The sequence below is a fragment of the Meleagris gallopavo genome, chromosome 22 (genome assembly GCF_905368555.1).
Source record: "Meleagris gallopavo chromosome 22, MGAL_WU_HG_1.1, whole genome shotgun sequence".
Lineage (NCBI taxonomy): Eukaryota > Metazoa > Chordata > Aves > Galliformes > Phasianidae > Meleagris > Meleagris gallopavo.
In genome coordinates, this window is record NC_139425.1 from 9,802,736 (window position 1) to 9,827,689 (window position 24,954).

General features: G+C 48.7%; 3 protein-coding genes across 3 annotated transcripts; 1 reads left to right on the top strand and 2 right to left on the bottom strand.

Annotated features, from left to right (window-relative positions):
• Positions 1-1,427: 1,427 nt before the first annotated feature.
• Positions 1,428-8,187, bottom strand: LIME1 (Lck interacting transmembrane adaptor 1). The gene is made up of 6 exons (XM_010722368.4): positions 6,119-8,187; positions 3,342-3,493; positions 2,871-2,922; positions 2,712-2,799; positions 2,242-2,627; positions 1,428-1,960 (listed from the first exon to the last, which is right to left on the bottom strand). The coding sequence occupies exons 2-6, from the start codon at positions 3,455-3,457 to the stop codon at positions 1,580-1,582; spliced, it is 1,023 nt and encodes a 340-aa protein (XP_010720670.1). The 5' UTR covers positions 3,458-3,493; positions 6,119-8,187; the 3' UTR covers positions 1,428-1,579.
• Positions 8,188-8,338: 151 nt separating this feature from the next.
• Positions 8,339-14,208, bottom strand: ZGPAT (zinc finger CCCH-type and G-patch domain containing). Its single transcript, XM_031556522.2, has 6 exons — positions 13,253-14,208; positions 12,365-12,498; positions 11,590-11,748; positions 10,460-10,591; positions 9,202-9,619; positions 8,339-8,735 (listed from the first exon to the last, which is right to left on the bottom strand). The coding sequence occupies exons 1-6, from the start codon at positions 13,894-13,896 to the stop codon at positions 8,597-8,599; spliced, it is 1,626 nt and encodes a 541-aa protein (XP_031412382.2). The 5' UTR covers positions 13,897-14,208; the 3' UTR covers positions 8,339-8,596.
• A 112-nt stretch (positions 14,209-14,320) lies between these two features.
• ARFRP1 (ARF related protein 1) lies at positions 14,321-24,569 on the top strand. The gene is made up of 8 exons (XM_085241814.1): positions 14,321-14,461; positions 15,577-15,676; positions 16,052-16,139; positions 16,633-16,715; positions 17,177-17,258; positions 17,549-17,619; positions 22,037-22,137; positions 23,672-24,569. The coding sequence occupies exons 2-8, from the start codon at positions 15,584-15,586 to the stop codon at positions 23,757-23,759; spliced, it is 606 nt and encodes a 201-aa protein (XP_085097940.1). The 5' UTR covers positions 14,321-14,461; positions 15,577-15,583; the 3' UTR covers positions 23,760-24,569.
• Positions 24,570-24,954: the final 385 nt, after the last annotated feature.

A 24,954-nucleotide genomic window follows, 5' to 3' on the forward strand; every position in this document is an offset into this window, starting at 1 on the left:
TAGAGTTACATACAGGCCCTATGAGCTGTGCTGGGGTGCAGAGCCCCCCAGGTGGTGCTGGGGGCTGCATGGGCAGGGGAAGGGTATGGGGTGCAGCACCGTATGGTGTGGAGCAGAGCACATGGCACCATATAGCATGGAACACCGCATGGCATACAGCACTGCACCACACAACACGCAGCACGTGGTGGGATGGGGAACGGGGTGGAGAAAATAGGGCTGGAGAAAGGGGGGGGGATGGAGAAAAGGGGACGGGAAGGGTAAGGATGGGGAAGGATAGGGATGGGGAATATGGGAAAGGAGAAGATGGGGGATGGAGAAAAAGAGACGTGGGGAAAACAGAGATGTGGAAAAAGGGATGGGAAAAAGAGGATGGAGAAGGTAGTGAAAATAGGGATGTGGAAAATGGGGATAGGGAAAATGGGGATAGGGAAAAACACGCAGCAGCTCAGCAGCGAGCCCACGTGCGCAGCATCCCCGTGCTCCGCCCCGTGCCCTTTCCTATCGGGCCCCCATCTCGCAGGGGGATGGGCCCGGCTGCGCTCAGTGCACGCTGCGGTTTGGCACCCGGTTCAGCTCAGCGCCAGCACCCCGTTCCTCCCCGTGCAGAGGGCGTAACGTCCCCGGCATTCTGCTGAGCGCCGCGTTTTCGGTTTTCAGCTCTTCGCCTGCTTCAATCGAGGGCAAATCTGGAGGAGGTGGGCGCACGGTTTCCTTCCTTCTTTCCCTCCTGTGCTGCAGCGTCAGGGTGGGCAGAGCACCGCCTTCTTCACCTTCCGGATGCGGGCATAGTCAGCAGACCCTTGCCTGACCCCGGGGGGGGGACACAGGGGTCCCAGTGGCAGGGACCAGGTAGCACAAGCATCCCACCATACCCACTGTGACACGACCCTGCCTGGTCCCACTGGGGCAGCGCCTGGTGGCTGCACCCGTGCAGCTGTTTTGGAGCATCAGTGCAGGTCTGGCACATGACTGCGAGCCTGCCGTAGTGCCGCCATGGGTGAGGGTTTTGGATGGAGTTTAAAGGTGTTTTTTCTTACCAGCAGGACAAATGATATAGCGACGGGTTTGTAGGATGCTGCTCGTGGAGGTGTCACATGTGCCCAAAAGTGATGGAGGTGGGAAGTGCCAGTGGACAATGGGGACGTGTAGCCATCCCACAGTAACCTTGGGGTCACTGGGAGATGGAGTGGAGCGGCTCACGGCTCCCAATGCTGGAAGGGCCCCATTCTGCTCCAGCATCTCTGCCGATGGGTGACCCAGTTCCACAGTCCATGCCTGGGGCTGCCTCATGGCAACGGCCCCAACTCCCAACCGGAGTTCCCATGGAACACCAAGGGTAGCACCAGGCATCCCACCGTACCCACCCATCTGGGGCATCCTGGTGCCAACCTGCTGGCACCAGGTGGGACAGGACAAGGATGCTTAAAGAAAAGTAACTTAAAATATATACAGAGCTCACATTTGGCACAGCTGTGTGTCCTTCCCCACCTTGTGGGGCAGAGCCGCAGTGCCCAACCTCCATCCATCCATCCGTCTGTCCGTCCATCCGTCCATCCACCTGCCCGCATTGGGATTGCTATAGGTTGGTGATGTACACCTGCAGCCCGTTGGCAGTGGTCCAGCCAGAACCTCCCCGAGATTCCCCTCCCCACATATCACCAACACTCTCATAGAGGTTGTCCTGCTGGGAGGCCTTCCCCGGCCGGTCCCGTTTTGCTGCCTTCTTCCAGCGAACATCCACAGCCTCATAGTCCGGCTCAGGGCCACGCACAGCCCAGGCTCTGTCATTGATGGCCTCATAGCAGGGCTCAGGGGGGGCCGTGGGCCAGCAGGCAGCTGGGGGAGGCTCTTCATGGGGTGGGGGCGGCCGCCCGGATCCCCCGTCCCTGGGGGATGCTGCAGGGCCATGGTTCCTCTTCTTGGTGGCTTTGCACACCGTTGAGTACATATCTTCCAGCTGCGGAGGGAAAGGAATGGTCTGGAAATGGGTGATCCTGGGAATCCCCCCAGGTCATCCCTAAAGCCCCCACAGCCCTGGTAGGATGACGGCATTGCCGTACCCGTGGGTACCACCACTCTTTGCATCACCCAGGATAGCACTCTGTGCATCTCCTACCTGCACCTGGGCTCCATCCCAGTCCCCCAAAACACAGTTGGGATAGTAGGATAACCCATTGCATGCCCTTCTCTGCACACATGCATTATGGGAGTGGTGTTATGGGCCCCCCAGTGCCATACCTTCAGACGGGGCGCATCGCTTGCACCTTCCCAGCACTGTGGGGCTGCAGAGGCTCCCACCACGGCCCCCTCCTGCTCGTCTGGCAAAGTCTTCTTCACCTTCCGGATGCAGGCATAGTCAGCAGCCCCTTGCCTGTCCCGGGGGGGGGACGCTGGGGTCCCAGTGGCAGTAAGTGCATCATCCTCCCCCACTGCCAGGCACTCGTAGTCCGTGTCTGGGGGTGCACGATGCGGTGGGGCGAAGAGCAGGTTGGAGTATGTCTGGTCGGGGGCTGCAGGTTCAGAGCTGGGGATCAGGGGCAGCTGGCGGTGCAGGAGGACGGAGCCGTGCGGGGAGTCGGGAGGCAGTGAGGAGAGGGGGAAATCCAGGCTGGCCGGGCGCTGGTCTGCAGGGAGGAGATGGGACATGGGGTCACTGAAGTGCACCACAGGGTGTGGGGGTGGGATGCTCGGGGGTCGCACACACTCACTGATGTCCTTGGCCTTCAGGCGGTACAGCTCATGGAGCCTCGTGTCCGACTTGCTGAGCGAGCGCAGCTGTGTCTGTCTGAGCAGGGACTGCAGTGGGGAAATGCACTCTGTCAGGGCAGGGCACCCAGAGGTCCCCCCGGCCCTGCCCATACCCTTACCTCATCCACCAGCTTCACGCCGTCTGGAGGGACCTTCTTTCTCCTGCCGTGGCTGTGGGAGAAGTGGGACTGAGTGGTGGTAAGCGAGCGGTTGCCTGGGAGCTCGACCCAGCTCCATTGGGAATCGCTCTGCAGCCCTCACCCCAAACCCATCCTCTGCCCCTCCACCAGACTGCAGTGGAGGCAGTGCTGCTGGGGGCTCGTGCACAGCTGGGTGCACAGCTCCAGTGCCCAGGAACCCTCAAAACCCCACCAGCATCCTGTAAGCATCCCCCCAGCATTGCCCCAACGTTCACCCACCCGATGTCCATCCACTCAACACCCACGCACAGCGTCACCACCACAGCCTCGCCCCCGGCCGGGACCAGCTTTTTTGGGTGCAGGCCTCCCCCCTCCGTGCACACCAAGGCTTCAGCAGGGATCTGGGTGTGGGGAGCAGCCCTAAAGCACACAGCATCGCCGGGCACGTACCGTCGGCAGGCAGCACACAGGGTGCACAGGTAAACCAGGCCTCCGAGCAGGGCCAGTACAGCGAGGGCCACCAGGGGTGGGGGTCCCAGCAGCCCCTCACTGTGGGTCACAGCCATGGGGCACCGCTTCTGTGAGTGCTGCAGGGCTGAGCTCTGGGGAGAGAAAACACGAGTGGGGCCGTGCGTGGGGACAAGGCTCTCGGCACCCGATGCCCAGCGCCCTGTTCCCTGCCAGGACCCCACAGTGCGGCTGTTGGGCAGGGGGCTGCCAGATGCTGCCCACAGCCTCTGCAGGGACAGCCACCAGGGCTGCACCACTGCTGCCTTTCTGGAGGCTCTGCTGCTCCGGATGTCGGTTCCTTTTAAAAAAGGAGCAGCACAGAATTCATCTCCCACGTTGCTTTTGAGATCTTACAAAGGAGAAGCCCCAGAGGCACCCCAAATTGTCAGCACGCTCCGGGAACAGCAGGGCTGGGCAGTGACCACAGCGTAGGGTCAGAAGAGCTGGAAACCATTTGGTGAGGTCATGTAGGATGCTGGCAACAGCCCTGCTGACAGCACCATAACCGCGCTGGGGGCCATGGCGCGACTCAGGGGACGTGCAGAGAGGATTCTGCTTCTCAGAATGGAGGAAAGCGGAGCAGTTCGTGGCAGTCACCATTCACCCAACACCAGTAAAATCCCATGGCATCGTTCCTTTCCCTGCTCGGCCACTGCCGTGCTGCCAAACTGCCGCCACATCCCCAGCATCGATGTCACAGCGGCCGCTCCTTGCTCTGCACACCCCAAAAAGGCCCTGGGGTGTCGATGTGAGAACTTCCCACACCTTCGGAAACGTCGCCGTTTCAAAGCCTTCACCCCCAGAGAGCAATTATTTCCATGTGGAAATGGAGACGGGAGGTCGGAGACACCAACCAGGCTGGGCAGACCGGCTCTCATCAGAGCTGGGAAGGAGCTCCTCTCCCTCCATGGTGTTTTAATTAGGCAGCACCGCTCGCTGTCTGAGCACGCATGGTGTGTTACCTGCAGCGCTCCAGACAGTCCTGGCTGAACTCGTTTGGCTCATTACAGAGATCAGAGGCTGCAGGGGTGGCTGCACCCGGGGCAGGAGAAAGGAGAGGTGCTGGCACTTAGCAGAGCGATACGCAGGAATGGTGGCTGGAGGTGAATGGGGCTCGAAGGGAAATCTTCTCTTGCTGAGACAAGCACATGTGGGGACGGCTCATCCCACGGCCATCCCCGAGCTGTTCGCATTTGAGAATGAGGTTCTTCAGCTGAAGTTAACTCAGAGCTCTTCTCCTGACCTACTTTGCCCGCCCTCTCCACTGTGCAGGAGGTCTGTGGTTGTTCCTGTGTTTTTGACCTAAAAAAATGGTCCATTTTTTACGCTCTTTGGCACGTTTGGGTTCTGCACTCATTGGGAACAGCCCCCTCAGGACAGGGCGCTGGTTCTACCAAGAGTGACCGGTTTGAGACCCAGCACTGCCCAACGCTCAGACCGAGGGGTGTGCAAAACAGATTCCAACCAACTGCAACGTGCAGCTCAACTTCCTGCTAAAAAAGTCATGGATCACCAGGTCCTGGGGCTGCTCTCAGGGCAGGAGCTGCAGCAGACAGCATTCCCATCAGCCCCACTGGTTTGCACGTGGCTGCAGCTCCGTGGGCATGACACGATGCCTCAGCACCAGCACTGAGCCCGCTTTCTTACTCCAGGATATGAGGGTTTTTCAGCTCCAGAAGCCATGTTGCAGCTCCTCAGCTGGGCCTCGTGACAACGAAATTTGATTTCCTGTCAATTTAAGTTCTGCTGCTGACGATTTTGCCCAGCAATGAATCATTGGGGCAGATTATGCTACACCAACATAACATGGGACCAAGAGGAGAGGCTGCAGAGCTGCCATGGGGAACCAGAGCCAGCATGGTGCTTCCCATCCATGAGGGCCAATGGGGCCACAGCCAACGCAGCGCGGTGCCCTGGGGATTTGTACCAAAAAAAGCCCCACCAAGCAGAATTAGGAGGCTTTCAGTCCCCAGTTGTGAAAAACGAAAGCCTCGTAACCGTTGATCAACAGCACCCAGCCTGCCCAAGACAATGGGATGCCACTAATAAAGCTGAAGAATATTTCCAAGGAGGAGCAGGCACGAGTGCTCAGCCCCTGCACTGAGCTCCTGCAGCTCTGAGAGGGGTTCTGAGCTCCCATTGAGATAACTTAGAGAAGGGCCAAAAATATCTCTAATGGCAGACCCGAGCCTTACAAAGCTTGGATGAGCACTTCTAAGACCCAGGACTAGCAATGCAGACCAAGGCACGCTCCAGAACGCGGCACGAGGGGATGCAGGAGGTGTGTTTGCCCAGATCTCCTGGCTGCCTCTGTGCCCCACATTCAGCACAGTTCTACATCATTTCAGATTGACGAGAGGCTCTCGGTGATCACGCTCAAGCCTCCATAGCACCCCTCTCACAGAGTTCAGCGTTTCCCCCAGAGCTGTTCTGGATGCAGTCAACAGCCCAAGCCCAACTGCTGCGTCTGAGACCTTTGCCTCCTTTCCCACCCCCAGTACCGCCAGCACCATGCACAAACCCCGCACACCTCCCTGCAGCTTCACCCAGCCGATGCTTCAACTCTGCAGCACTGAAAATAGGAATCCTGCCTGTCCAGTCTGGCTGGCTGCAGCAGCATCTTTGACAGCACTGCAGTTCCCACGCGGATTAAATATTTTCCAGCCCCGGTTTAGTCGCAGACACGTTTGCCAGGCAAGAAAGGGACCATCACTTACTTTGCAGAACCTCAGAAGCTGGTGAGCGTGAAGGACAGGAATCCAGCCATGCCCGCTTCCTTGCCAGCCAACTCGGAGAACTTTGTCTCTTTTAAACCACAAGGCTGCTCCTCATCAGGGGCTCCCAAGCATTCCGAGCATCTCAATCCAAGCTCTCCCACTCTCCAGCTCGCTCTCGGCAGGCAGCTCTGTGCAGATACCATGCAACACAAGACCACAGTTTCCTGACCTGCAGAGCTTGTTGTTTCACCCAGCAGCAGGCTGGGCTTCTCCCCGCCTTGGCTGCGAGCAGGCTCTGCAGGCACCCAGCTCACAAGAGCACCCTCTGCTGCTCTCTGCTCCTGTAGAGCTGGTTTTGGAGCCAGCTGTGTGTCTGCAGGTGAACCTAAGGAAAGAAGGGGTTGCCCTTCAAGTCATTACCTTGCAAACAAACAGCGCCTTAAAAGGGTAGAGGAAAAAAAAATAAGTAAATATTCACCAGGGATGTGTCCTGGGTGGGAGGCAGCAGCCGTGTGAAGTCTGAGAAGTGAAGCTGTGGGAAATCACAAGGGGTAAAAATACAGCTCAGCAGAGACACGGGGCTAATACATCCAATTGTGAAATGTAAAATACCAAACAGCATCGGGCACAAAACAAACCAAGGAGTTACTCTGCCCAGCTCATCAGCCACAGGCCTCTCTAACAAGGACCCATGCTAAGCTGGGCACACTAACTCTTGTCATCACTCAACACTTGTGTGTGGGAATTGCAGACATCGGGGAGGGCACTGAGCAGCCATCGTTAAAACCCTGAGTTAAACCCAGAGTGTGGAGAACATGAATTCAGAACAATGAAGAGACTACAGCCAAATTAGTTACAAACAGACGGATGCGACGTGCTCGAGGCAGCCCATCACCTTTCACAGTGCCCATCACAGCAGAATCCCATTGCTTTCCAGGAGGAAAGAGGCACTCTTGAGAGGTTTCCTGAAGATATTAATCTTGTTTATTTTTGCCGTTGCTCTTTGTTTTCCGAGGTGTGTCTGCAGTAATGCTAAATCGCATCTCAACTCTGATCGTATCTCCTTCAGCATTAGGTTTTCTGGTTAGCTTGGCAGTGAATCAGACAGGCCTGGCCCCACAAGGTGATGCAGTTCTGCCCAAGCTGACAGCTTCATAATTTTCTCAGAAACAGATAAAAAGGTGGCATTAAGGAAGCAAAGCTTTCCATTAGACAAAAAAGTAACTCGGAATAAAAGGAAATTGATTTTTTTTTTTTTTTTAATTAAGAAAAAATGTGTTCTTAAGATACTGGCATGAAATCACTAACTTTTTTTTTTCTTTTTTTTTTTTTTTTTTTTTTTCAAAACAACACAATTACAATGCACAAATCCCACCAGAAAGAGGGTCTGATGAAATCACCATCTCTCCTTTGAGGCAGGGGCCAGCTGCAGCCAACAGAGAATACAACCTTGGGGAGAGGACATCCCTCCTGTGAGACGACTGACCAGCAGGGAAGGGCACCTCGCCTGGCCTGCTCCCAGGCAGGGCTGTGTGCTCAGCACACACACTCCTCCTGGTCCTTGTGCTTGTTCAGGGCACAGTCTGACCTGAGACTGGGTCCTGAGGTTTCTTAATAAAGGATCTGCATTCAGAGAGCCATCTAAGACTGAAAAACTCAAGTAACAACAGAAGCTCAAGGTTCCCTGTAGTGTTGTTCCTGGCTAGGAGGTTTGAGAATCTGTTATTCTGCTGTCTTACTCCCCCAGCTCTGGCACTCATGGAACCACGCAGCTTCCCATGCCAAGTCAATCAGTTAGGCTATAGCATGTCTTAGGGATACTCTTACAGTGAAATTGAAGAAATACGATGCTTGAGGCCCCTAGTACCCACCCCTAAGCTGCCAGTTTTCTGTCTATGCTAGTCTAACACTAGGTTTATGAGAAACTGCTCTTCATTTAAGAGCTCTCAGATAAACCCCATAGCAAAGAACAGAAGGTAGAGAGCAGCTGAAGCAATTTGCCTTTGTTGTTCTCAACTAGCATATGCCTTTTCTGCTCTGCCAGAATGTGCCTGGGACCCTGCCTCCACTTGTGTTCATCAGTTGGCTGCAAACACAAGCCACAACCGATGGCAGGATGTGGGGCTTTCAAAGGCCCTCCTCATCTGGTTCGTAGCCAGCAATGTTATCATCTGAGCAGCTACACACTCCAGCTACTGCAGTGATGAGAGGAAAGAAGTGTGCAAGATAGCAGAGAATTGTATTTCTTGTAGCTAGTCCTTATACAAACTTCAAGGCTGGATGGATGTGGGCTCATCCTCTTCCCAGCAGAGCTCAGAAGCATCCAGTTTCAGGAACTGCTGCTTTTCAGCCCAGTTTTTGGACTGGGAATGCAGCCTGAGACCCAGAGAAGCAGGATAGCTCACCCGGGCTTTGAGGCTATGAGCACAACGGTTGGCTAGAAGGATAACCACTTCAGTCAAACACCTTCCTCAGAGACTAGAATTCAGTCATCTTCTTATGAGTATCTGCTTTCTTCTGCTCCCGCTGCAGACTGGCTTCCTGGGCCTGCAGCTGCCCCAGTTGCTTGTGTGCATTAGCCAGCTTCTCCTCCAGCTGAGCGGTAGCAATGCTGTGCCTGAAAGCAAGAAGCATCATAGCAGTGTGTCATCCTACATGGTAAGATCAGAGCTCTGTCACCATCCCAGGAGGGTCTTCCCTTTCCTATGGGATCAGCCCAAGGCACCTGCTGAAGGCAGGAAGTACCTGATGCTCAGCACAGTCTGGGCTAGAAAATGTCCTCCGGCACTGCTCAACAGCAGCACTTCAGAGACAGGCATGGGAAGGAAAGGACTCTGGGACTTTTCCTGAGAGAGCTCTTCTCTTTAGCACAGCCTGAATTCCACCCAAAGGACCCCAGACACACCTGCCAGTGTCCAAGCTGGGCTGAAGCACACGTTAAAGGCTCTCTCTCTCTACTTCTCCCCAGGTCTCGCAGAGAAGTTTCCTTCCTTCCTCCCACACTTCATTTCAAGCCCACCCCTTCCCAAATGCACTAAGAATCCTCAGTTTATCCCATAGCCCAAAAGAGAAGTTTTTCGTACCGCCCAATATTGCGTGCCAGGGCCTGCTGGATTCCTTTGATATCCTTCTGTGTTTGTTCAATCTTCTCCATCGTCTGGAAGAGGCGGACGTTCAGGGCCTTCTTGGTGCTCTTGCTAGCATGGTAGATCTCTTTGCTTTTCCTCTCCGGCAGTGTCACACCTCCAGCCCTCTCCCCAGTGCTCTTCCCTCGCAGTTTCTCATTCAGAAAGTCAAACACGTTGTGGGGTGGCTTGCGGCTGCCTGCAGGGGATCTCCCGCTGTTATTTCCCTTCGCTCGGGATTTCTTGGAATTGCCAGGGTCCAGCCTCCCCTGTTTCTTCCTCTGAAGCACCTCAGCACACTGGTCAAGGGACTTCCCTCGAGGAAGTACCACCGCCTGCACCGGCTCCACTCGGCCCTCAGAATTCTTCCCCAGCCCTGAGAGGGAAAAGCCATGAGAGTCACCAAGCCGTTACCCCAAGGAAGGACATCCCCTCTCCAAGCCAGTTCCCACCACACTCACACTGACAAGCTGAGAACAAGCAAGCAGGCTTTAGATGTGCAAAATGTTGTAACTACCATCGAAGTCGAGGGAAACAACCACAAGCCACAGCTCATTTATGTAACCCAACAGCAGGAGCCTTCCACAGCAGAAGATACGCAGTAAAAAGCCCAAGGCCGATAGCCAGGTCAGTTGCTGTAAGACAAGGTTCAGTCTCACATCCTTGGCTTCTCAAGGCAGGTTCTTCTTAAAACTGGTTTGGTTCCTCTGGGAGAACCCGAGATAAATCGAGTAGCAGACTGGCCTCCTAAGGCCCCCAAGGCTCCATACAATTTGTGTAGTAAGAAGCTCGTTTAGCAGGCTTTGAAGTCCATGTCTAGAGCCAGGAGATGCTTTAACACAGACATCACAAGCTTCATAAATCAGTTCCCTTCTACCTACCTAAAGCCTTTGAACAGCTCATTCAACAGTTCTCACGGCTTTAATCGTTAACTTGACCTTGGTTTTAAATGCCTCCAATTTTTGCTATTACCATACAGGGGCTGTATGTGCACACATGTGCCTGTACTTCGATTAAATAGTTTTCTTCTGCCTACTAACACTTCCACCCAGAGGTGATTCATCATATACCTCAAGCCTTATCTAACAGGCCCTTCAGCAAAGTTTTTGCCTCATCCAAAATCTTGGTCTTCTTACCTAGCCTTAGGATCCATCACAAGACTGAGACTGAGATGTAGGCAGGCTCCCACATCACCAGGACAACCTTCTTTTCTTACCTTTTCCAAACTCGTATCCCATCTGAACAAGCAGTTTGGAGCCAATGCCACGAGTGTGGGCTTCCCAGCCACCGAAAGAGGAACTGCATGCAGGAGCCCATTCTCCATTCTCTGGAACCCCAGAATCTATCACTGTAGCACAGAAAAGACAAACTAGTGACACACAGACACAAAGCTGATTTGCAAAACTTTCAAGAGCATGAAGACCCTTCTTGATGCAATGCAATGTACTTCTCCCATCACAGAATCATTCAGCAGCTCCTCCAGCCTTACCTGTTCCTACTGTGCTGTCACCTTTTACAAAAACCACTTAGAGGGTTACTTGAGAGCTCTCACTTGATTTAATACACACACCATCTCACAGTTCCAGGCAGAATCACTGACAAGTTCCTACATTTCTTTTCTTTCTTCTGGGATGGTCAGATTGACATATGCCATCTCAGCAATGTTTGGCACTGTGGCACATTCAGAGCATGTCAATAGCATGAGGATTCTCTAGGCTAGTATGCTAATGATGTGTTATTAGCATTCAGTAATCTCCATTAGGCTACGTTTACAGAGCTCTAGGACACAGCTTTGTCCCTGTGACATAACAGGGGCACTAGCACAGATAGAATGCTACTTGTATATGCTCAAAGAAGTCACCTGGGCTCTCTTTGTGTCAGCTTTCTGTAATAAAAACCAGGCACAGCTGTTACTCATTAAGGCACAGGGAGGTCCAAATACTTGTGCTGGGATCTCTTACTCATGTGTTATACAGCTCCATATAGGTTCCAGAGAGATTAGAAGTCTCCTGTTTTACTTGCTTTCTCAGCTCACACACCCACCTGAAAAACAGACTAAGAACTGGAACTCCACTGTAAAACACTGCGCCCTCTACCTGCTCCCACAGAAACGTCCCAGCTTCATCACTCTCCTACTTTGCACAAAAGAAAGACTCCATTCTGCAGTTGTAACATAGCAGATTCTTCACGTTCTCAAACTTTCAGCAATGCAGACAGAGATTACCCACCCTCTCATGAGAGGTGAGACACCTGCAGTGAAAGCTCCAGGAGAGTAATTCCAGGTCCCAGACAGAAGGCAGACACAGATCACAAGGCACTTTTCTCACACCCTCACCAGCCTCTCACCTTTAGCATAACCAGAATCATCAACACTGTCTTCATCAGATTCAGCAGATGAGGCACCATCTTCACTTCGTAGTGGGGGAATTATACTATCTCCTTCCACCACAGCTTCCTTTAGCAGCAGGGAATCAAACTTCACAGTGTAGTAACCACTGTCAATATCTACAGAAGGAAAAGCAAGAAACAAGTAAACTCTCAATACAAACATTGCAGAGGGCTTTCTCAAAGTTAGCTTCAGGGAATGGTGTGTGGAAGAGGAGAAAGGTCCAAGGAACATCTGTTAAGATAGTTAAATACTTAAAAGATTTACTTATAAAAATGAAGAAAGATGGGCTATCAACAAATGGAACTAAACAGAAGTTTGACTTACTCCCTCTGACCCAGCAATTGCCAAAGAATAAACCCTCACCCTTCCCTTCTCAGAACAGAGGGAAGCCTCTATCAACAGCTCCCAGATTACTGCAATTCTACTCAAACTTGCAAGCAAGAGCCTGCCACACCAGCCTCTTCCTTTTCGGTGCATTTCATGACTATGCCATAATTTCCCTTCTACATTACTGCTCTTATGTCACCTTTTTGTTTCCTATCCTATTCCCTTCCCAAGTCTGACACAACTCAGAACACATTCTCAACTACGTCCAGATTTTCAGTTCAAGGCCACAGCTACATCCTCAAGTTTTTGCTATCGTTAACCAAAACAGTCCTATTTTGTAATTCCCTAAGCATGGGTGCTCAGTCTCTACACAGCTCTGGGAGAACACCCACAAGCACCACTCACCAGTTATTTTTGCAGTGTACCATATCCCATCGCTGTGTTTCGCCAGGCAGGCTGAGCCCACCTCCAGGGTGCTCAGATTGGGCTCCTGAAATGGCTGAAGCTCCTCCACAGAGACCACCTGGCCATGTGAAAACCTGCCAGGGAAGGCAGAAAAGGAGTTAGATCTACCTCACTGGAAAAGGCTTTAAGTATAAATCCCCTCCTGACAGGAAACGCAAACAAGTTGTCAGCAGTGATGAACCTGCACCAATAGTTGCACAGAAGGTTTATCATGCATTATTTCAATTATAGAAGTCATTTATTTTTCATCATATTCGTATCATTTATGTTGTGTAACAAAAGAATGCATCCCACTCCCACGAACGAAGCTTTGCAAGGCAGATCTCTGAAAAATCACAGATCTTTTGAGATACTGAGGATTGCAGACAGGCACACAGGTCTTCAGCTCAGCCTCCTGCACAAAGCACAGCCAACTTCAAAGCCTGATCAGGTTGCTCAAGGCTTTATCTAGGTTAGTTCTGAAGCTCTCCAAATACGGAGACCCTATAACTTCTGTGTGCAGCTGGAACAAAGGCACCATCAACAGACTGTCTTTGGTATTTTCGTTTTAACTCATTAATCTGTGATTAATGTAGCTATTTGAATCATCAGGTAAAATCTCTGCTACTTGACCACAGGGATTTCTGTTTCATCTCTGCATTACGTGAAGAAAACTGTCCAACTCTTTGATGCCACCAGTTACCATACACAACAGATTTTAAAAACATGGCAAAATCCCATTGGTTACAAAAGCCATCATGGAACACTCCGATGTTCCTGCCTACGAATAACATGGCCCTTAGCAACAGCAAGGATATGAGCCCCCTCCCCCTCCATATTCTTCTTTACCGACAGTTCTCTTTAAATCTGCATTTGTCATCCAAGAAGAACGGACACGGCTTCAGGGACTTGTGAGTTGGATAGAGATACAGCACTCTGACACCCGCACTGCCATCTTCCAAGTATTCTGTCCCTACAATCATGGCATTGTGGTACTCCAGCGTCCCCCACGAACTGTAGTACGGGGCTTTAACCTTCATCCCACTCAATTCCTCCTCCTCCTCCCTGTCAGACTCTTCCTCCTCTTCACTGCACTTCAATCCACCTTTCTCACTACTTTCTTCATTTCCTTTTGAAGATCTCTCGCTGTTATCAGCTGAAAGCTCATCATCAGTTCCAAGCTCAGCAATGGCTTCCTTGAAGGCAGCATACTCCTCGTCCTGGGCAGAACTGTCGGGGTGCACACGCTGCTCCGGGGCACCTACTTGGGGGGATGAGGAGGAGGCATTTGTATCTAAGGCAGCCAACAGCTTGCTCTTTTTGACAGCCACCAGGCTGGACTCGGTCAGTTCTATCAGCTGTTTTAAGTCTTCTTGCAACTGAATCAGGTCCGACTGCTGCGAGGGGTCCTGGCCCGCCCCCAGCGCCAGCTCTACCTGCTGCAGCTGGGCGTTGTAGGCCTGGATCGCTGCTTCCAGGCTCTCTTCATCCATTCCGAACAAAAGAAAGGAAGGTTTAACTGCGTCCTTTCCGGGAACTCAGAACATGCCCCGCAATCACACGTAAAGCAGCCCGGCGAAATTTCCGCAGCGCACAGACGGCCGGCGGTGCGTCAGGGCCCCCGGGCAGCTCGGGACTGCTCTGCCCTATCCCGTCCCCGCGCCGCCGAAGGCCTCTGGAGCCGCCGGGCTCTCTCACAGCCGCAGCCCAGACCTCCCCGCTCCGCTCCCGCACCCCAGCGGTACCGCCGCCATGACACTCCCCCTACTTCCGCCCCTCTGGGCAGCCACTTCCGGCTCCTCCAGCTGACGCGCAACACCACTTCAGCGACGGAGTTCTCTGTCCTGCACTTGCGCATCCGGGCCCTTCCACGCTTCCGGTGTCGCTGAGCATTCTGGGAGTTGTAGTTCAAAATCCCCCTTTTCCCCGCCCTCTAGGCGGCTCGAGAACTACGCTTCCCAGAGCGCCAAGCGAAGGACGGCGCCGGCGGCCGGTGTCGCGGGGAAGCGCGGCGGCGGCGCTGGTTGACGGAGGCGCTCCCGGTACCGGGCCCGCAGGGTACGGCGGGGTTTGGGGCGGCTCTATGAGCGCGGTTCGGCTCTGGAGGGTGGGGACGGCGGTGAGGGCTGCGGTCTGTGGGGCAGCGGCGGGGGTCGGGGGGCTCCGTGGGGCCGGGGCTCCTGGGCTGTGCTGTGTGCCCGGTGCCGGGCTGTTCGGGGGCAGAGCCGTGCAGCCTGCCGTGCCCCCCCGCTCTGTGCACCGCCCAACCCTCCCTTCACCTCTGCAACACTTTTTTTGTTGTCTTTTCTTTATTATTTTTTTTTCCCTGGCCTTTAGGCAGCGTTGTTTGACTTCAAAGCGGTTGTTCACCCGCACAAAGGTTGTCACTTCTAAAACTCTTTGCCCCGAGGTTCCTCTTTGCGTCTGTGCTGAACAAAAGAGCAGTTCCGATGCTGCGGGCTCTCGGTATCGCCGTGCCTCGTGTTTTAGCAGCTCCTCTCTGCCCTGTGCAAAGCCAGCGAGCTGCAGTGCGTGCTGTGCTGCTCTGTGTGCTTCTCAGCCCGGTGCTGCTGGCTGTTGAACTGCACGGCGTTATATTGTGACCAGCTGCTTGTATGGTGGGTGCTGTAGCAGCACTGCTGCTGGAGAGAGGAGAGTGTGGGGTAGGTGAGCGTTCCTACACACCTGCAGGGTACGTTTGGCTGTGAGCTTGGTTTGGCTGTTGAACATCCCATCATACTGTCACAAGGGTCACAAACGAAGTGAAGGGACGCCAAGCTGCAATATGCTCAGAACTCTTTCTGTATATCCGTATGCCACCGGCTTCTTTTCTGTGAGTCTTATCTGCAAGTTACTTTCAAGCTCTCTGCTAAGCCCCGAAGAAAACAAGTTTTGAAATGAGAAGGGAGTTGTACAGTGGCTGCTGTGCTTTGTATGGTGAAACAGAGGTGAAACTACTTGGAAGATCACCCCTCACTTAAATGTGTTTGAACATTGGATCTTGAGGTGTTTGCATGCCTGCTTTTGTGTCTGTGATTTGTCCTTTGGCTTAAGAGTTACTGATAAATGTGAAATGTAACTTATTAATCTGATGTTGGGAAACGTTTAGATTGTGGAATGAAAGAATTTTGGAAATGATCTGCTTGTTAATGATTTCTTGGCATCTGTTGCAGGTGCAGGATGTATACTCTGCTGTCCGGACTCTATAAGTATATGTTCCAGAGGGATGAGTACTGCATCTTGATCCTTGGTTTGGACAATGCTGGTAAAACAGTAAGTGCTGTGTGTTACCAATTGCACAGAGGTTGCATGCAGTTCTAAACATCCCCATCTCCAGAGATAAAACTTCTATCAAATAGGTCAGTCTTTCTTCGTCTGTAACATGAGTTATTTTAGCAATGTTACCCCCCAAAGAATCAACTTTTATCTCGTATGTAAATTTAGCATAAGCTTCGGTAATCCTGTAATCACTTGTGAGCCCTTCTCTCTGTACTGAAATAGGGAGCAAGAAAAATGGTTTGTTTCAAGGTTAGGAAGGGCATTATCTGTTGGAACAGGATTCTGCAGTCATGAAAAAGCAGATCTGGGGCAGGGTTACCCAAGGCAGTAGAATATTTGAGAGTAAATACTTTTCACGTTCCTTTTCAGACCTTCCTTGAACAGACTAAAACTCGATTTAACAAGAACTACAAAGGGATGAGTTTGTCGAAAATCACAACCACTGTAGGCTTAAACAGTAAGTAAATATGGATTATTATTATTATTGTTGTTGTTGTTATTGTTGTTATTATTATGGCCTACTTGAAAAGTTAGGCACTCATTCTTGAGTGTTTGAATTATTAAGAGTAGACAAGACCAAAATAATTCCTGCAAATCAAAGTTTTCTCTCCTCGTCCTCCCCCCTTGTGCTTTTGTGAGAGAATAAAATCAACTGGCTTAAGTTATAAGAAAAGATAACCTTGAAGTCATGAAAACCCAAAGAAGATGTTCCATTTCAAGGCTACACCCAGCACTTAAGTAACATTTTGCTAGAATTCTTTGGCCTGATTCTGATATTATTTGTACTGATGTGGTTCTGTGGTTCTATCTGATATAGCAGTCACTTTTTCCTCATGTATTGTTCTGTTGCTGGAAGTAGCTCTGTATATGATTTGCTCCACCCCAGCACTCTCTGTGTTTGTGCTTTAGTTTTAGTTTTCATTGGATTGTTTTTGCATCTTTCCTTCTAGTTGGTACCATTGATGTTGGCAAAACTCGGCTGATGTTTTGGGATCTTGGGGGCCAGGAGGAGCTACAGTCTCTCTGGGACAAGGTTGGAGATGTACTTTTCTCTTTTGGTCTCTTTCACAGTGACAGAACTAGGATCCTTTAATAATCATACAGGTTTATTGGTAACCTTAGTCTTCAGCATCAACCCTTTTCCACATGTTTGAATGTATCTTTGTGAAATTAGCAGAGATTGTGCTTCATATTTGCATTAGTGTTAACAGATATTAATTACCATTAGATATGAGGGTTGTGATGGTAGAGAGAAGCTCTTCAGGGCTTGTGGAGCAGATGTGCTTCTTCACCTGCCACATTCAGTAGCCAGCAAGCAGGCAATGCATTTTATGTGATGCCATTCTTCTCTCCAGACACGTGATGCAAACAGCTGGCTTTACGTGGTCGATCTCTTTCACGTGTATCAAAATTTTACCAAATAAAATAAAAATCTACAAGTGTAACAGTTGGCCCTAGCTGCTACATACACTAACATCTGTGTTATCCTTTCAGTATTATGCTGAATCTCACGGTGTGATCTACGTTATTGACTCCACTGATGAGGAGAGGCTCTCAGAATCTAAAAGAGCTTTTGGTAAGTAGGCTGTATTTTACCAGTCCTGTGATTTCATCGTGTTTCTTGGCACTGTTTTGTCATTGCCACTGTGTCTGATCCTGCAGCCTGTTGGTGACACAGCTGTAGTACATTTGCATCTTCGCATAATAAAGAAGTGTTTATGAGGTGGAAGTCTGAAAGGTTGGAAGAAATGAAAATACAACACGAGGAGGATCCTCTTGCTTCGTTGGGCAAGAAGGGTCTTGTATTTGCACAACTTTGCCTTCCAGAACTGGTTAAACCTCTGTTCTGTTTTCTGTTCTTTATAGAGAAGATGATTACTAGCGAAGCTCTGGAAGGAGTTCCCATTCTGGTGTTAGCTAACAAGCAGGATGTAGAGGTAAGATTATTTGCAGATGTGCTTCTTAAATGAGCAAACAGACCTTGGGAAGCTGGGCTCTGCATTTGTGTTAAATTTATTTGATATTCCTGGGCTGATGCCTATTGAGCTTTCTCACTGCTGGAAACAATTCCTTTGAATTTAGTTTTTCCTTTCTCTCCCAGCCCTTTCCCAGTGATGCAGGTAAGATTACTACAGAGGCACTTTTCCCACCTGATTTGAAGCTTTTTTTGTAAACAGAACAGACTATAGCTATGGGATGGCTTTCTGTGCTGTGACTTAGTATCTTGATTTGTTTTTTTTTCTTGTTTACTCAGCAAAACATTGGTTAGTGAACTTTGTTTATGCTCTTCTGGGTTGTACGTGGAATTCCAGTACTGCAGTTGGAGAGATCAGTCTCTAGATGGAGCTAGAGACTGTTGGGAAAATTTGGAGTAGGAACCTTTGCAGCTGTGATCAGTATCTGTTCCAAAGAGTGGCAGTGCTTCCCAGCTCCTTTCCCCGGACTGTGCACCTGTCTCAGTGAGTGTACTTGTGGCAGATCCTCGAGACTTCCATAGAGATCACTTTGGGTATAAAGGTGGATTTTGTTGTTGTTCATTTGTACAACACAGGAGACATTTGGGTGATCGTTAGGTTATCTAGGCACATAGATGCCTAGATAGAAAGAACACACAGAAAAGACACTCATCTTTCCCATATACCAGAGTTCACAGCAAAGTCAGGACCTGAGATCAGGAATTGTGAATCTTAAGTTTATGCTGTCCCTAAAGTGGAGTTACACTTTTCTTTCTATGGTGCTTCCATGCAGCAGTGCAGTCACAGTGAGCAATCTGCACTCTTATCTTTAGCCATTGAGATTTAACTACATGCAGTGACTTAAAAGCTGTTTGAAATTTCCTTATGGCCATATGTGCATTTTTTGTTATGGACATACTGCAGAGCTCAGTTCTTCTGGCACCCAAGCTGGGCCAGTGCAAACTGAACAAGTGGCTACAAAGAGGTATTTGAAACAGTCTGTCAAGGTAAAAGCTATGAAGGTCTAGAGGGCCTGGGAGCAACCCACAGTTCCAGTGCCTTCATGCAGTCAGGAACTGTGATGAGATTAGCAAAGCTACGCTGGCTGGAAGTATATCTATTTTCAAGTAATATCTAAATTGCAGAGGTCTAGTCATAGACTGATCTTGGACGTGAACACAGAGTGAAGGGACATCAGTGCAATTAACAAAACACCGAAGGGTCCATAGCATATTGCTGAGTAATTATTTAGGCTCTCTTAAGCAAGGGTTAGAAAATGGGAGGTCTTTTCTCTCTTCCACTGATCTAGCAGGAGTGAAGAACTTTGGAAGAAAATCCAACGTTACAGAGTAATCAGTGGCACAAATTGTTCTGCTGGATCTCCAGACACGAAATTGAAGTGAAGAATTCTCCCCAGCATTCCTCTGCTGTTAACACAGATCATCATGAGGGAAGATAAATGGTGTCTTAATTATCCTGGTATTTGTGGTTGAAAAATCATGTAGGTTGGTTACGTTTATAAAGGTCAGAAGAATACTTGTGTGGTAACGTCTCTGAACTCTGACATGGATTTATGTTCTGAAGAACGAGCGAAAGAAGTTTTTGACTCAGTGCTTGAAATGCACACAGTCTTACGAAGTGTGAGATTCTTTTTGGCTGTGATGCTAAATAGCTTGTAGAAAGAAATTCCTTTCATAGCAGCCACTGCTACCCTGGGGTGAATTGCATCCACAGAGTGCTGCCAAGCATGAGTGATGTTTGGCAGTATGAGGAGATGGAATACCATCACAGGCCATGAAATAGCAGTTTTTCTATCCTGGAAACAATTTCTGTGAATCTTCTTTTACCAGGAATACACTCTGTGTTTAGCAGAGCTTCAATACTAGCCTGTTCTGAAATGCTGATTAAATGCTGAGTCAAATGTGTTGTGAGAGGGCTGGTTTTGGTTCTGTTTCTTTTAAAGGAGCTGTAGCTTTGCTGGGGGCATCAATATCTGACAGGTAATATTTGGTGCTGACTCTTAAATCAGAGTCCCACTTTTGGCCCATTGTGCTTTATGTGTTTACTGCTGAGTAAACAGCAAAGTAAGAATTTTCTGTCTGCAGTTTTGATGTGAACACAGCATTTAAAAACCTTTGAACTCTCCGTGTTTCTGAGCTGTAAAATGGGGAACAGAATGCCTCGCTTAGGAAAGCTGTTAGAAATACTGGAAAAAGCAAGCTAAAAAATGAGTCTATGGAAATGGCCAGGTTAGTTAGAATCATCTTTTTTTTTTTTTTCCCCAGTATTTTTATTTGGACCTTCTTATTATTAGCTGCATTATCATCATTAGCTCCTTCTCTGGTTCCACTGCCAGTTACCTTGGAGGTGGCTGGGAAGCCCATACTTGAAGCTTTGTCCTGGCATGACTGTGCCTCAGAGAGCCTGCACGAAATGAAGATTTTGAACACAGTCTTTAAGGGAAGTGGAGGTGGATATCTGACTTCTCAAGTTGTGATTTTCCTCTGGTATGGTAGACAGCGTCGCCCCAGAAAGGTCATCTGTGGATTTTATTATTGCAATGTTACGCTGTTGATGTGATCACGAATCCAGTTTCCCTAGTTTGCTCTCTGGTTTCAGCTGGGAGACAAAACACATCTATAAACAATTGTTTTGTAATGGAGATAGGAAGGAGGAAAAGAGAGGAACTTGGAAGCCACAGCTGACATTTTCTCCTAAGCACGAGAAGCTCAGATGCTCCTGGTTGGCAGTGAATGTCATACAGAAAGTAAGCTGCATGTTTTAGAAACCTGAACAAACTGATCATTTGGAAATAATCTCTCACCCATTTTCCACACCTACTGGTATGAATTCCAGCTCCCAAGTCTGGGCCAACTCCTGTGAAGTTAGTATGTGATACATATATATAAATATATATATTTTTTTAATTGGTTTTGTTTTTTTTACTATTTATCCTACTGCTGACAGGTCATCTTCATGAATTTCACAGTTTTTCATTTGGCAAAAATCTTGCAATAAGTTATAATGGCTTTGGCACAAAGTAACGTTTCTGGATCTCACTGGTTGCAGCTGAAGGTTTGAACTTAGGTCATAAGAAAATACAGTCATCAAAACTTGCACAACAAATGGATTCGAGGAATTCACAGTGGAAAATCACAATTCTGAATTCCAGGGCACTGTGTGAATTGGGTGTAATTAAACTCTCAAGTCATTTCTTAAGAATGCTTCTTAGTTATAAGCACTGAGACTTGCTTATTTCTCCACTACCATCCCCACGTTAGTTTTCTCTATCAAGTTTCTCCAGAACCAGCATTCTACAAAATGGATTGCTGGTGTCATTCATTTCTATCTTCCTGCTGAGTGAAGACCCAGGCTTACAAAAGGCTGAATTCCTGATTGTGTGTCGTCTCTGCTATCAAAACATACTTACGAGTGGCTTAATCCTCCAGCCTCACAAGGATCTGATGTGGCATTTGAGTAAACACGTGCCTAAAACATGTGTTTGAGCCTTGCTGAGGGGCTCTAATCTCTTAAAAGAAAGAGGAAGAAAGCTGGGCTCGTGGCCAGCAGAAGTGCTTAAATGGATTGTCCAAGGCTTCCGAGCACTGAGATCAGAATAGGATTTAAAAGCTGGTGCCTAATTCCAGTCTTCAGTGAGTGCAGACCTCAGCGTCAGTAGGGCAAGTTTGCTTGTCTTGTAACCCCAAGAATAAAGGATTTCTGATGTCACCATCCGTTTTGTCAGGAACATAACGTGCTGATTTCTTGATTTTTGTTGTGTCTTTGTGTCTTTTTAAATTGCTTCCCAGTAATCTCTTAGCAAATCTACAGAATTGCAAGCGGTGATGGTGAAGTGACACCAGGGTCCTGGAAATGCATTCTGTGCTATCAGCATTTTCTCCCACGTGGGAAATGCCAACAAACAGGTCCAGGGAGGCTGTGCCTTTAATGTCAAAGAATGCTCTGGGAACTTAAGAAAGATGGCACTCAGCATGTTCTGAAAGTGCATATCAGGCAGGGCACTGGCATTGGGTTGGCTGCAGAAGCTGGCGTGGCTGGGATCCTGATAAATGTGCCATTTCCAAAGGGTTGGTGAATGGCTGTGCTCCCACGGTGTTCTGTAAGGCAGGACTTGTGTGTGATGGTTGGGGCAAGGATTTTCTGCAGGGTGTACAGGCTGTGCTTCTTTCATGGCTACTGAAAGGAAGTTGAAAAAACTTTTTTTGATGAAAGTAAAGTGAATGTGCTGTGTTAGTACGTAAGGGGAATGGGGGGTGTTAACCTACCATCACTGTGCCATCTTGGCTGGAGCAGAACTGTGGATGTGGTAGGATTTGTTTTGGTAGCCCGCTGTCTCCTGCAGCATAGAAAGAAAGCTCTTGTTTGATTTTCTTTGCAGACTTGTCTGTCAATACCTGACATCAAAACAGCATTTAGTGACTGCATTAACAAAATTGGGAAGAGAGACTGCCTAACACAAGCCTGCTCTGCTCTGACTGGGTGAGTATGGAAACTGATGATGTTCTGTTAACAGAACAGCTGTGTAGTGCCATGCAAGGAGATCAGCATGACAGAATGCAGTAAGCATGGTAAGGGAGCTGTGTTTCCTTCCCAGCAGTGACAGACACGTTTGTGAACCTTGAACTTTCACCAGGTCAGCAACTCCATCTGTAAATCCCTTCTGTAAAACATTATGAAAATATTCCAGCCCTGTCTGCTCACAGGCACAAAGTGATGGGACCTGGGGGCTTGGTGGAGCTGGTGATGCTTCTCCTTTGTTTTTCCTTCCCCATACACATTGATCCTTGCAGAGGTTCATTTGTTGCAGCTCCTGGCTTTTATGCAGTAAGTCAATTGAAAATACAGCTGTTGATGACACTGCTGGGACAGTGAGTGGTGTTCCATTGCTGGTGGAGTAATCATGATTTTGCTTTCATATTTTTGGGTGTGCAGATGAGCTTTGTTATATAGATGATATATATAGCTGTCTGATAGAGCTTGTGTGCCAGGGAATCGTGTGGTTTAAGGCACAGTGACTAGTACAGACCAACATTTGGGAGGCTGGGATATTTCTTCATGCCTGTGCAGCTGCATGCTGTGGCCTTGACCAGGTCACTCAGTTCTCAACATCTTGGCATCATTATTGTGCACTGTGTCTTGTAATGCTTTGGCAACACTTTTATTTCTTGAGTGAAAAGTGTTATTTGGCATTAAGACAAAAGTACTGTGAGAGATGGCTAGAGAAATACTTCTGGCTGAATTACTACCTGAAGTACTGAATCCAGAGCTTTGAGGTTTCTTCTCTTTTTTTTTAATGTAACCACAAAGCTGTAATATAATACAAGCTACTGGAAAACATAAGTAAAGCTTCTTAAACCATGGGAAAAATCTCAGCTGTCTACATTACTAAGAACCAAATGCTGTTAAGCAGATGAATGACCACAACAACAAAAACAATGGGTAAGCACTGACTGGAAGAGAAGCATTAGATAATAACTTTATGAAACACAACCTTTACCACTGTGGTTTTCATACAAACACTTCTATTTTTGATCTCTGTGGAAATTCCTTGCAAAATTTCATTTTGAGTTTGCACTAATAAAAATACTGGTAGAAGTCCTGTCTGGGAAGCTGTGCAAACCAGTTTGTTGCTTGGCAACTCCAGCACAGACGATTGCAGAAAGTTGGAGCCAGATTGGAATATGGGATACAGCTAGCCTGGGACTTGCAGCAAATAACCTCAAACCAGCTGACTGTCAAGTGCTCTAACATTCAAGGTTTCTCCAGGGTTGATGTCTCATCAAGTTGGACATAGGCTTGTGGAAACAACTGAGAAATAAAGTATGGACTTTAAATGCCAAATTGAAAAAAAAAATCTGATTGCCATTGTTTGGATGTGTGAGAAGCTTCAGTAGTAATGCCAGCACTGAAGTGCAGGGCGGGACCCTTCACTTTCTCTTGTAAGTTGTCAGTTAGGACCTACATCCACCACGTTTTCGTGTTTTAATCTTGTCTACCTGTTTTATTTCCTCAGCAAAGGTGTGAATGAGGGAATTGAATGGATGGTGAAGTGCGTGGTGAGGAACATCCATCGACCCCCAAGAAAGAAGGACATCACGTAAGAAATTCCAAGGCAGCCAAGGAATGGACATTCTCTTCCCACACAGCTTAGAGTTCTCTTTAAAGAAGGTGGTCCACCAGATTCCTATTACACCTGATTCTTTCTGAAGTTTGGAGACAGACATTCTCTTTCTTTGTCTAAAAACCCTGAGCAAAGGATTCCAGCTGGGGTTGGGGGGAATCTCTTACATCAAGTATTAAGCCATTGACCTGAGAGCATAGACTGAGTGGCAATCCGTACTTTGTTGCAGATGCAAAGAACTTCATTTTCTACTTTGTATTACTTTGTGATTCTTGATTTATTAGTCTGATGGGCTAGAGGCCAGTAATGTGGAACTCTCCTCCCTTGAAGGGACTGAATAAGTGAATATGAAAGGGGAGGGAGCATGGGGAATGGCTCTCCCTTCTCTCTGAAAAAATACCTTGCTGCTCCAGCCCCGTGGCTACTAAAGGTGGTGTTACTGGCCCTGTTATGCTTTTGTTTGTATGATGGGGAGAGACAGTGTTGATTATAACTCAGTTTTCAGTTGGCACGTTGATCCGTGACTTTTACCTGTGATAAATGCAGATATGGAAGCCAACCTGTAGCACAGTGATACACTGTTTGAAAAGGGTATTCTTAACAAGACATGAAGCACTGCCTTGCTTTGACTGCCAGTCTCTGCTGTGCATTCTTCTTTATTGTAAGGATAATTGATTGCCTTGTTTAACTGGAATGAATTGGGGCGCTCTGTGTTTAATGGCTAGGCCAAAATCTGAACCTCTGGGCAGGGAGAAAATCAGTATGCAATAAAGCTTTCTGCTCCTTTGAACTCTCTTGTTGAAACAACTGATGAGTCTTATAAGTTCAGAATCTGTTCTGAATTCAGTACTTGGCCTTGTAGGGTTTTTTGAAATGCAGGAAAGAACAGAAAGGCAGCTCTCAAAGTGGAATAGTGCTCCCTTCTCCTGTCGCCTACCCAGCTCGTAATTCTGTGGGCAGATCATTAACATTTCTCCAAATACCTCTTTGAAAACATCTGGATGCACTTTATGGTGGTTTGGCATTATTCTTTGTGTGGCTGAGTTACTCTTGGCACTGGTGGGCATTCGGTGCTGTTTGCACCTGGTGAAGGGTACCTTGTTCTGGCTCTGTTTGAGTAAGATACATGGTGATATTTGTTTAAAGATATGTTATCTGGCGTCTGCCAAAGACCT